This window comes from Chiloscyllium plagiosum, chromosome 13 (genome assembly GCF_004010195.1).
Source record: "Chiloscyllium plagiosum isolate BGI_BamShark_2017 chromosome 13, ASM401019v2, whole genome shotgun sequence".
Classification (NCBI taxonomy): domain Eukaryota; kingdom Metazoa; phylum Chordata; class Chondrichthyes; order Orectolobiformes; family Hemiscylliidae; genus Chiloscyllium; species Chiloscyllium plagiosum.
The window spans coordinates 65050733-65063282 of NC_057722.1; the positions used below are offsets into that span (position 1 = coordinate 65050733).

General features: G+C 40.3%; 1 protein-coding gene across 1 annotated transcript in view; it reads left to right on the top strand.

Moving 5' to 3' along the window:
- Positions 1-318: 318 nt before the first annotated feature.
- Positions 319-12550, top strand: part of LOC122556150 (ski-like protein) — a 75313-nt gene continuing 63081 nt past the window's right edge. Inside the window, exon 1 of the mRNA XM_043702654.1 lies at positions 319-2790. Coding sequence (XP_043558589.1) covers positions 1672-2790 — 1119 coding nt within the window. The 5' untranslated portion in view covers positions 319-1671. The remainder of the gene's footprint in view (positions 2791-12550) is intronic.

Sequence of the window (12550 nt, forward strand, 5' to 3'; positions counted from 1 at the left end):
ACCATACAAGGTTTTCTGCAGAAGTCTAGTCTTGATTAAATATTACATAATAAAGTTACATTACATCTGAGGTGCACTGGAGGCGGTCGTGGTAATGCCACCGGACCAGTAATCTATCTGAATGAATTTTTTATAAAGTGTATTTGATTGATTGTGAAGGTTCTTTGGGATTTCCAGGGTTGGCGTGCCAACGCAGGGTAACTTACTAGCATTCTGGGCAGTCAGGGTGTCCCTTTAAGGGCGATGTGGTCAGGTGACCGGGCGTCCGCACTGGGTCGGAGAGTGTGAGTCAGCGCTCCGTCTCGCCGGCCGCGTGACGTCGACGTTTCCTGAGTGGGCGGCGGTGACGTCGGCGCTTTCTGTGCGGCGGTGACGTCACCGGCATAGGTGGTCCGCGGCGGAGGGAGGGAGACAGACAGTCAGACGGGGGAAACGACAGTCTGCCTGTCTGCGGCAAACAGCTGGCCCCCGGGGGAGGCGAGGATGGTCAAAGAAGTCTTGAGGAGCACGAACTGCGAGTAAGAGAAGCGGGAGAATTGTGCGGGTGAGGGAAGAGGAGGAAGGAAGGCCGGCCGCTGGGAAGAGGAGGGGGCTCGAGTATTTGACAGGTCCCCGGGACAACGAGAAGGCCCCCCTCGGCCTGTCAGCAAGCACCAATCCATCCGACACTGGGACTGTACAATCATTGACATATAGTGGTTATATAATTATTATGAATACAATTCAGAGAGATACATGTGAGGGGATATAAAATTGGAAGCGGTCTGGAACTGTCAGTCCTCAGTCGCCAGGAATCTCACCCCCGCCCCCACTCCCACTTCTTCATTTACATTTCCAACCTGCTTGTGGATTAGAGGAGCCGCCGTCGATCTCAAGAAACAGGCTGTCCCCCACCCCCAATCCCTGGGGGAGGCAAGATTTCAGTCGGCAGGCCCTCCCTGCACGTCGCTGCAAAGGAGCGAGACGGAGGGAGAGAGCGAGGGAGACTCGTCGTTTCATCGAAGAGAGGACAGCGGCGCCTGCTTTTTTTTCCCCCTCTCTTGTTCACTACCAAAGTAAGGAGCTCAATATCAGTCTTCAGTCAGTCGCACCAGGCGTGCTTTGGATCGACAATGTGTTAAAATTCAGTCTCGAGAAAGAAAGGAAGAGGAAATTTAAATTAGGACGACAGAAGTACGGACGATTTGCCGTGCCTTTGGCACATCCCACGTGAAATAGTGATTTGGATCCAAGTCCCTTTCTGGTTAGAAGGTGTATTTCCTCCCATCTGGCGAATGATCAAATCAGTGCTGAGAAATTTCAAACGAGGAGAAGGTTGGTTCGCCACCTGCTGAGCAGATCGTGTTTGTATGTGTGTGTGGTTTTCGTTACTCGTCTGAATATTGGCAGCGGAATCAGACTGCACAACCCGGCACTGTGTTGATGGAATTGATTTGATAGAGGAGTGCAGATGTGGAATCAACCGAAACTCGTATTGTGCCTTAAGTAGCTTGATCATACAGAGACTTGAGACATTTTGTTCGCGACATTCTAATCTTTATCAATGATATGTGACCAGAATGTGTTGAAATGCATGAAGACCATCGTGTTCTGATTTTGTAGGCGACAGTCATTTAACCTAAAATTGTGGCATATATATTGGAAAAAAATCATCTGGCAGTTTTCCCAGTAATGATGACAAGTGCACAAGCAGCTATGAGAGTGATGGATGGAGTTAACTTGGGTGAGGTAATCGTAAAAAAGGAGCCAATATATGATGGAGTGGGAGAACGAAGCAATGCGGAAAAGGAGTTTGATGGTAGTATTACAAACATGCTCAAAACCCCAGGAGTAAAGCAGGAAAGTGGACAGGGCCTTGGAGTGGAGGAGACAGCACACACAGACATGAGTGTGTCCAAAGCTTGCCTGTTGTCAGGAGTTCGTCCATTGGATCTTAACCCTGCTCTCAAACACACGTTGGCACAGTTTCACTTGAGCAGCCAGAGTTCTCTGGGTGGGCCAGCAGCATTTTCGGCACGTTGTACTCAAGAATGTATGTCACCAGGAGGGCTTGTGCCCATGACATCACCTCCAGTGCTGCCAGGACCACTACTTATACCCTCTGACAGTTCAACTGAGCTCACGCATACTTTACTGGAGGGAGAAACTATCTCATGCTTCATGGTTGGTGGGGAGAAGAGACTATGTTTACCACAGGTCCTGAATTCAGTGCTGAGAGATTTCTCTCTTCAACAGATCAACACTGTCTGTGATGAGCTGTATATTTATTGCTCAAGATGTACTGCAGAACAGCTGCAAATTCTCAAGGTCCTAGGCATCTTGCCTTTCAATGCTCCCTCTTGTGGACTTATAACCCAGACTGATGCACAGAGGTTATGTAATGCCTTGGTTCATCCAGGCATACTGCCTCCAGATGCCAACAAACTCCCTGGCAAAACATGCCTTGCCCAGTTACAGAACACTGGTTGTAGTTTTGAAGTGGAACATTGGTGTCTTGGGAAATGCCAAGGTCTGTTTGTGCCACAGTTGTACAGCCACCCCGATGCTACCTGCATTCAGTGTCTGGACTGCCACATGATGTTTTCTCCCCAGAAGTTTGTCCTGCATTCACACAGGTCTCCAGACAAGAGAACCTGCCACTGGGGCTTTGATTCAGCTAAATGGCGCTGCTATGTGCAGTTGAGCCGTAAATACGCAGAAACATCTGAAGAAAAGATCTTACAGCAATGTTTGGAAGAAATGAAAGAGCGATTCAACCTCAATAACCAGCAGAAAAGAATGCTTCCAAAGGTAAATTCCACATTTCACTTGAAGGATAGCTTTGCTAATGATATATGTTACTATGAACTGCATTTTAATAGTGAATACTAAATTGGTTGTACAGCACTTTGAGATGTCTAAATAGTGTGAGGTAGTCAATTGGAGACCTTTTATCCAAGATGTCATAAATCTGTGTTTTGTGTGAGCTCAGTGGTGTATTAACTTCAACATAGTGATTTTCATGTCTGAGAAATCATTCAAATTCAGCCAGACTGATGGGACAAAAAAAAAGTCTTCTCTACCTGCTGCCTAAATGGTCCCAAGTGGGGAAAAAAGCTTGCAAATTATCTCTCCAATTCCAGGTGAGCACAATGAGCCTTTAGTACAAAACTGCCTGTAACTTGGCACTGATTGACAGTCTTCCTTAGACCACAGCTTCTGGTTTGGGAAATAGAAAACAAAATATCACTCTGTAATTGTTAATACCCTGGTGTCTTTGGAACTTATACATAATAGGGTGCACAATGTGATATAAAAGCTTGCTTGGAATCTGAAACAAAAACAAAGTGTCGGAAATACTCAGTGGGTGAGCAGTGTTTTGGGTTGATTTTTTCATTAGAAATGAGAAATGTCAGGTTTAAAGATTTTATTTTTAAGAGTTAAATAGAAATAATTTAAGCAAGTACAGATGCAGGGAAGAAGAGAGTGGAGGGAGGAACAAAAAAGGAAAGTCTTTGGGGTAAATGTCATGAATGATTAAATGTCTAGTGTGAGGAAGTGGCGAGGTGATAATTGGATAAATAGAAAAAAATGAAAAATGGGTGTAGAGGAAGTGTAAATGGGAAAAGAAGAATCATCAGCTGCTATCTGGAAAAAGTGAGTGCAGTGGTTGTCATTCATATTTTTCCCTGACAAGTTGTCAACCACTCTCATTAACATCCTGAATTTAATAGAATAAGAATGTGTTAAATAAAAAAATTTGTGCTTTTTTGATTCAGATTTTTTTTCCTCACCAGAATAAGTATACAATACGTATGCAAGCTGTGTACAAGGATTTAAAACAAACACTCATGAGACATGGGTCTCACTGGCTGGGCTAATACTTATTGTCCATTTCAAGTTGCTTTTGAGAAGTTGGTGGTGAGCTTCCTTGTTGAACCTCTGCAGTCCATGTATTGTAGGTGGACCTACATTAGCGTTAGGGCGGGAATGCTTGAATTTGACTCAATGACATTAAAAATCAGAAGTCAAAAAAATTTTCTTCTGCCTGGATTTGCAAAAACTGAACATAGGGTTCCAAGAATTCTTCATTCTGTTTGTTTTTGTATTTGTTTGTTTACTTCCATATTATTCCAAAAGATTTACTAGGATATTGCTAGGACTGGAGGGTTTGACTTACATAAAGAGGCTGGATAGGCTGGGACTTTTTTCACTGGAGTGTAGCAAGTTGAGGGGTGACCTTACAGAGGTTTATAAAATCATGAGCATAGGTAAGGGCTTTTACCTAGGGTAGGGGAGTTCAAAACTAAAGGGCATATTTTTAAGGTGAGAGGAGACTTTTTCACATACAGGGTGGATTGTATGTGATAAACTGCCAGAGGAAATGGTTGATGCAGGTACCGTTACAGCATTAAAAAAACAATTTGGATAGGTACTTGAATAGGAAAGATTAGAGGGATATAGGCTAAATGCAGGCAAGTGGGACTAGTTTAGTTTGGGAAACTTATTCGACATGGACCATATTTCCATGCTGTATGACTCTAAAACTGCAGAAAATGTTGGACTGATAGTGAATAGAGATACCCCCTGAGGAAATGCTTTTATCAGTAAAGGGCTCTGAATCCAGACAAGATTTGAAATTATTTTGCAATAGTTTTAACCTTTAAAATTAATTGCATAGAATTTACAAAACAGGCCATTTGGCCTGACTGAACATTGCTGGTCTTGTACTTCAAATGAACTATCTCCCATAATTCCATAAGAAATAGGAACAGGAGAAGGCTGTCCAGCTACTTGAGCCTGCTCCACCATTCAGTAGGATGATGGGTAGTCTAACACTCCTCATGTCCAGTTTCCTATCCTTTCCCCATAACCCTCAATTTCTCCATTGATCAAGAATCTATATATCTCAGCCTTAAAAATACACAAGGGCTTTGGAACTCCTTGCCACAGACAAAGACTCCGCCTTCTGAGAAGAAATTCTTCCTCATCTCAGTTTTAAATTGGTGTCCCTTAATTCTGAGACTGTGCCCTCTGGTATTAAATTCTCATTTGAAGAGAAACATCCTCTTAGCATTTACCCTGTCAAGCCCCTTAGGAATCCTATATGTTTCATTGAAATCACTTCTTATTCTCCTAGTCTATTTCACCCTAGCAGCAACTCTTTGATTTCTTTTCTCACTTATTTAGTCAATGAGCTTATAACTAAAGTATAGCATCATAAAAGATGCATCAGTAATGATTGTTTTATCTCCTAGATGCAGCTTCTGTGTGAGCTGATCATGGATCAATTAGATTTATTGCCTAGCTGATATGTTTTATTTTCTTGAATATGATTGCATTGTGATGAAGTTTGCGCTAAACTAAATTGAAATCTTCCTCATTGTGATCTGCAATAGTGATCCCTAAAAATGTTAAAAGTCTAAAAGTTTGGTGACATTGCCAGCTTTATATAAGTACCTATGCAATAGTATTTTTTTTCTGCATTTGAGGAACTGCTTGCAGCTAATTGTCATTTGTAAGACTTGATTTAGTACACTACTTGGTAGAATTCACAAACCAATTCCATAGCAGATGTCTTATTTTCGCATTATTAGTTGATCAATTTGATGATTGTTGATCTGAAACTTTCTGGTAATATTTAGAGCAACTGGAACAAAGATTTATAATGTCAGAGAATAGCTCTGTTCATAAGTACCATCATTTTGCTGTAGCTATTTCTGAATTTGCTCTTAATTGATTAGATTAGATTAGATTAGATTAGATTAAACCCACGCAGACACGGGGAGAACGTGCAAACTCCACACAGTCAGTCGCCTGAGGCGGGAATTGAACCCGGGTCTCGGGCGCTGTGAGGCGCTGTAATTGCTTGGACTGCCTTGCTGTACTCTGATACAACAACTGAAGGCACGGTCACCAGTGATGGAGTGACTAAAATTAAGTTGTTTCAGTCTCAAATCTGATTAGCTCTGATGGTTATTGTGGGCTGTAGGGCTAGAGGTGATGTTGAACATAGGGTGGATTGAGGCTATGAGTGAATTTGAAAACAAGGATGAGAATTTTGAAGTTGAAAATTTCCAAGGAGCCATTGGAGGTCAGCAAATGGTAGTAGGTGAACAGAACTAAATTTAGTTATTCTGTAGGCAAGTTCATTAAATTTAAGAGGTATTTGGATGGGTATATGAACAGGAAGGGTTTGGAGGGATATGGGCTGAGCGCTGACAGGTGGGACTAGATTGGGTTGGGATATCTGATCGGCATGGACGGGTTGGACCGAAGGGTCTGTTTCCGTGCTGTACATCTCTGACTCTATGACTACAAAACTTCCTCTGAATTAAGAAATGGTAGCAGTTTTTGGATAATCTCGAGATTACATGAGGTAGAATGTTGGAGACCAGCTCAGAGTGCTTTCAATCAGACAATATGAGAGGAAACAAACATATATGCATAAGGGTTTTTGCAACAGAAGAGCTTGACAATGAAGAAGTCTGGCAGTATTATGGAGGTGTAATAGGTGATCTTGGTGATGCTATAAATATGTGGTCAGAGCTCATGTCTGGGTCAGATTTGAAAGCAAGATAAAGTCTTTGTTTCCAGCGAGTGCGATGGAATTTGCAGTTAGGGTACAGGATTGGGGCTAAATGGGTGGTCTCTGTTCCTCTCAGTAGAGGATTTATGGTACCACTGGATATGGTGGAACATAATTCAGTGTAAGAATATTTATGTAGCAGCATTATAGTCGATGTCCATAATAACATTATGGTGGCTGAAGCTAGAACAAGAGGGCATAGCCTCAAAATTAAGATTTAGGACTGAATTATGGAAGAACTTCTTCACACAAGGGGTTGTGAATCTGTGGAATTCCCTACTCAGTGAAGTAGTTGAGGCTTCCTCATTGCATGTTTTCAGCTGTTAAGCTCTGTAATTAACCATGTGAATAAGAAATAATTGATTAGTTTCTGCCAACTTGTGTGATGAATTTTGTTTTAGATAACCTGCTTTTGATTAATCTCCTTACTATGCAAGAGGTACATTGTTTTTGGAAAGAAGGGGACTTCAGAAGTGATCTTCACTTTGTGATTTTGTGGTCGGGTTTCCCAAAGATAAGTTTGGCCAATGATAAATGCTTCTGAAATGAAGGGAATGTTTTAATTTTAGATTGTGGTAATTGGTTCCATATACCTCTGAACTGGAGTAATACTGACAGCATTATGCATGTCATGCTGCATTTGCTGTGTTACATTGAAGTTCGATGCCTATGAAAGCCTGAATATGTGAACTGTTTTCAAAACCACTGAAGCTGATGTTTCTAACATGTTTGTAACACTTAGAAACATCAGCTTCAGTGGTTTTGAAAAAAGTATCCCATTTCAATATTGTCAGTATAATCAACATACTGAAACAATGTATCAAAAGGACTGCAATGCATCTAGAATACTGCATTTACAGAATGTGCAGCAACAGTTGGGAAATCTTGGTAAAAATGGGCCCTCCTGATTACTGCTCACAGATTGTACCAGCTGGTTGTCATAGGTTTGGCTTGACAAACAGACAGTCTAATTCAGAACAGAACCCAAACATAAAGGCTTGAGTCAGCAGTGTGCCTTCGGTTGGCAGGCCTGACCTAGAAGGTAGAGGTCACTAATGACCAAAACATTTTCCACTTTTCAAATAGCAACATATGTAAAACCAGTTTTTTTGAATACTGTAATTTTAGTAGTACAATAAAGGAGTATAGATATTCCCTCATCAATTTTCTCATATTATTATAACGTTCTATATTAACTAGAACATCAATACAAAGTGTTACAAACATGGTTTATATGGGTCTTGTCCTGCCACCTGATAAACCAAAGCGGCGCAAGTTTAAGGTGAGGAGTAATTGGTTTAGAGGAGATCTGAGGAAAAGGTTTTCACCCAGAAGGTGGTAGACATATGGACTGAGCTGTCTGAGAGTGTGTTAGAGGCAGAATCTCTCACAGCATTCAAGAAGCATTTGGTTGGGGACTTAAAATGCAAAGGCATCGTGGACAATGGACCAAGTTTATATGGTTTTCTTTTTAAAATAGTTTCTGTAGAATTAGCAATTTCCAATTGTTTTGTGAACTGCAGCCTTGGATAGGGAAATGGGAGCAGAGATTTGGGGTAACTGGAGGCACTGTGCCTGCTAGTGGTACGATCTCTTGGTGTAAAGCACAATTACAGTTTTGACCAGCAGTGTTATGGTTGGCCTTTATGGACAAATCTGTTTCAGACATGTCAGCACTCTCACCTCTGAGTCAGAAGGTTGTGGTTCTCTAAAGATATGAGCACAGATGTCATGTCTCTCACTCCAGTGCGGTGATTAGGGAGTATTGCACAGTTGGAGGCATTGACCTGTAGATGAAACGTTACACCATAGCCCTGCCTGTCCTTTTGGGAAATGTAAACTACCCCAATGGTATTATTTTGAAGAAAAATAGGAGATTGAAGTTCTTGAGAATTATTGTGGATTAATTATCTGTAAATCACAAACACAGATCGATGTGGTCATTATCAGACTGATGTGGAAGCTTGCTCTGGGCAAATTGGCCGCTGCATTTCCTACATTACAACAGTGAATGACTGCATTGCAAAGGCTGTTTGTGAAGTGCTTTTGAGACCTCTGGTGGTTGTAAAAGGTACTATATAAATGCAAGTGTCTCTTTAGATGATTGCTGATGATAAATTTTATGAAAATACATCCATTTTCTTGCTTGAGCATTGCTGGCCTAGTGGTATTAATGAACTGTTGAATTTTGCATTTTGGGATGCATGGGACTAGGTGATGATTAAACCATATCAATTAGTTTTGAGCTTCATTTTAAGAAATAATGTGCATTGACATGGCACTTTTCAAAAAATTTTTGTGGGTGCGTTTGCAGTTCTGGCTGAAAGTACCGTAATTCTCTATGTTTGATATAGCTGTAAGTATGCCGGAATGTTCTTGTGGTTGACGGTATAAAGGAACAGGAAGTGCAAGTGTCAATAAGTAATCTCTGTGGACCTGATGTGTATCCAGTGGTTAGGGCTGTGGCAATCAGTTTTTTTTCTTTTACATGGAACTAAGTGAGTCATTACTGTCCCCTCCCACTCCTACCTGAAACCTGTCCTCTCCACCCCACCCGTATAGGTCCTGCTGACATCACTGGCATTTCCAGTTGATAAAAGGAGATTGTGTCATGTAGTTTGCCTCCCCTCCTCACTATGGCATCTTGTATCTGGAGCAGTACTAGATTATTGAAAGATTGGCAGTCATGTGAAAGATGAGCAATACAACCCAATTTATTGTGTCATTCACTCACACAGCAAACTTTCCTTGCGTTTGCTCTTTTAATTAAAATTTCTTAAATAATTAGCAAATGAATTATTGAAATCTAGTTTTATTTGTTTAACATATATTGGTGTTCAATTTACTCCCATTTCTAGTATATTTTGTTCATATGGTATCAATGATTTTCTTGAAATCCAATTTTTTCAATATTGTGCCATGATTATTGTAGCCACTTTTTAAAAAAAAAACTGCGGATATGCAAGTCATTTGTGATGATGATACAAAGTACGTATGATTGAGCTAAGATTTAATCCCTAGTATTGTGCAGAAACCATACTTGATTTATTTCTCTCCCCACATTTTTTGCCAGAGCTGCCAATATTTTCAAGTGTATTTGTTGTCATTTCATATAACGTCATACTGCATTGGCAGCATTTTGCTTTCATTAAATTTAACTCCATCTTCCTTCGCTCATTTATTAAGCTATCAACTGTCAGTAAATATTCTGGAGATGTCCACTTTAATTACCAAAAAAAAGAAAATTAAGGGGAAATTCTAATCATGTTAATATTGTTCCAGGAGATCTAGTTTAAACTTACAGCAGCTTCATTGCTTCTGAATAAGTATCCCAAGTCCTCCAAGAGTTGAGCGTAAAAATCAAGGCCACTAATAACTGAAGGAGTGTTGCACTATGGAGGTACCCACTTTCGTAAGTGACACTAAGCTGAGGCCATGTAAAAGATCCCATGGCATGATTTTGAAGAAGAGTACACTCCAGCATGTCAGGGTCTTCAATTTGAAAATAAAGCAGATTATTCAGATGAACGTTGGTGCTAGTAGAAGCTTGCTGTGTGCCTGTGTGTGATGAGCCTCCTACATTTCTAGAATCCTGACAGGTCAAAAAGTAAGTCATTGGCTGTAAACTGCTTTGGTACATCAGGGGTCATGTAAACCCATTTGAGGGCAAAACTTACTCTTTTTTTACATGCTCTCAGTAAGTAGTGTATAACTGGAAAATTATAGGAACTTTGCCTCATCGGCCTGTTTTTCTTTAATGTGGTTATGGTTGATCTGTAATCTAAATCCATTTATGTACCTTTGTCCTTATCACACAATTGTTAAGGCGCAGAAGGAGGCCATTTGGTTCATTATGTCTGTCCATTTTTTTCAAAAGGCCATCATTACCTAGTGCCAATCATCTGTTTTTCTCCCCATACACACACTTTCTATCCAAATTATCATCCAATGCCCTCTTAAATGCCTCACTTGAATTTGCCTCCACCACATTTCCAGGCAGTGCATTCCACACCCTAATAATTGCTGTGTGAAAAAGTTCTACAAGAGGGAACAGCTTCTCCCTACTCTATCGAGTCCGCTCATGATTTTGAAATGTCTATCTCGTTTCCTCTCAGCCTTCTTTTCTCCAAGGAGAACTGTACCCCTTTTGGTTTACAATGATCTGTCAATCTCAGATTTGAAATGAACATTTATTTCACTATTAATTGTTGTTTGTGCAAAAGAGTTTCAAATTTCTATCATCCCTTGTGTGGGGAAATGTTTCATACTGTCTTTGAGTGCTGGTTTGAACTTATTGTAAAGCAATAAGAAATTGCCACAACTGGGCATACTTTCAGTTGACTTCCATGATCTGTTTAATTGTTGTCTTGTTCATTTTCCAAGTGTGGCGTTTGATAAAAACAGTTTAGGATGTTAGTCTTCCAGGCACCAGGGTATCGATTTCCACATTCCCCTTTCTTCTCTTTCAAGATGATGTCTGGTATTCATGTTCCATTCACTTATTTTGATATGTGATATCGTACCAAAATAGTGAATCTTAACTTCCTTTTCAAATATTAGTGTTACTAATAGGCAATTTGCTGCTACTGAAAGTTATGAGCTTAATATTGTTTTCTTGCAGGGTATATCTATATATGTACTTTACAGCAACAGTTACGGTATGTTAAAGATTGAGGAAACTGTCTCTAATTAGAGCAACTCTGCTGAGATGTGCAAAATCACTGTTGAACTTGGAACGATTCAGAACTAATTTGCCCATAAGGATTAGTGCTGCAAAGGGCTGGCTGACCAGTTGTGGTGCCGAAGGCTTAGTTCATCTTTGATAAAATTGAAAACAAATTGTATGTCAAAATTCCAAATTCTTTATTTTAAATCTAGTTGTGTCATTAGAAGTTGTATGCAGCTTCCATGGAATTGGTTAATAAAAAAACCATTTATTTCGTACATTTGAAATGGAATTGCAATCAGGATCAACAAACAAAGTCGTATTTAAAGACATGAACTTAGGAAAGTCTTAAAAGGACATAAGGAATTGGAATTATTGTAGAGAGTGGCACCCAGTCAGCAGAAGGCATATCCATCAGTTGTAGACAGGATAAAAGAGTCAGGTAAGGAACGTGTGGAAAGCCAAAGCCAAAGGAATGCTGAAGGCTTGGGAATGATATTTTAAGTGCCAGTCATTGATTTTGCTGTCTTGCTGTTGTGAGCAGTTTTTTTTTGTCTGTATTCTTTCAACTATGTCCTTATCTCAGATGGCAGTGCATTTATTTTTAGGACTGCTGATTATCTTTCCACTACTGTCATCGCCAGTGTGCTTTCCAGTCAGTGTTGTGCCAGGTAAAGGGCAGTTTTCTGTGAAAGAGTTAATTTTTCCAATTGAAATAAAAATGTTATCACTTGTTTTAAAATGAAAACAGTAGCTTTGTGTCAATGGAAGTATCATACCCAAGTTTAGTTGGGCAGGGTGGTTACAAGAGTTTTTGAACACAATCATTACATTTTTATGATCATTTAAAAGTGGTGGGAAGCATCTTGTGCTGTTTATAGTAACAGGTTTGGGATCACTAAAAATGTCCATGTTTGTAGAAATATCTTAATTTGAATGCTCACTTGAACCAGTGCAGAATTGATGGATTCATATTTGCTTTTCTAAATTTTAAAGAACTTAATGAATGAGAAGCAATCTTCTTGAAACATGCAAGGTTCTTTGGGGAGTTGACAATATAGATGCTGAAAGGCTGTCTTCTCCTTGTGGGAGAGTCTAGGACCAGAATGCAAGTATTAGAGTAAAGGGTGGTTTATTTAAGACAGAGGTAAAAACAATGACTGCAGATGCTGGAAACCAGATTTTGGATTAGTGGTGCTGGAAGAGCACAGCAGTTCAGGCAGCATCCGAGGAGCAGCAAAATCGACGTTTTGGGCAAAAGCCCTTCATCAGGAATAAAGGCAGAGAGCCTGAAGCGTGGAGAGATAAGCGAGAGG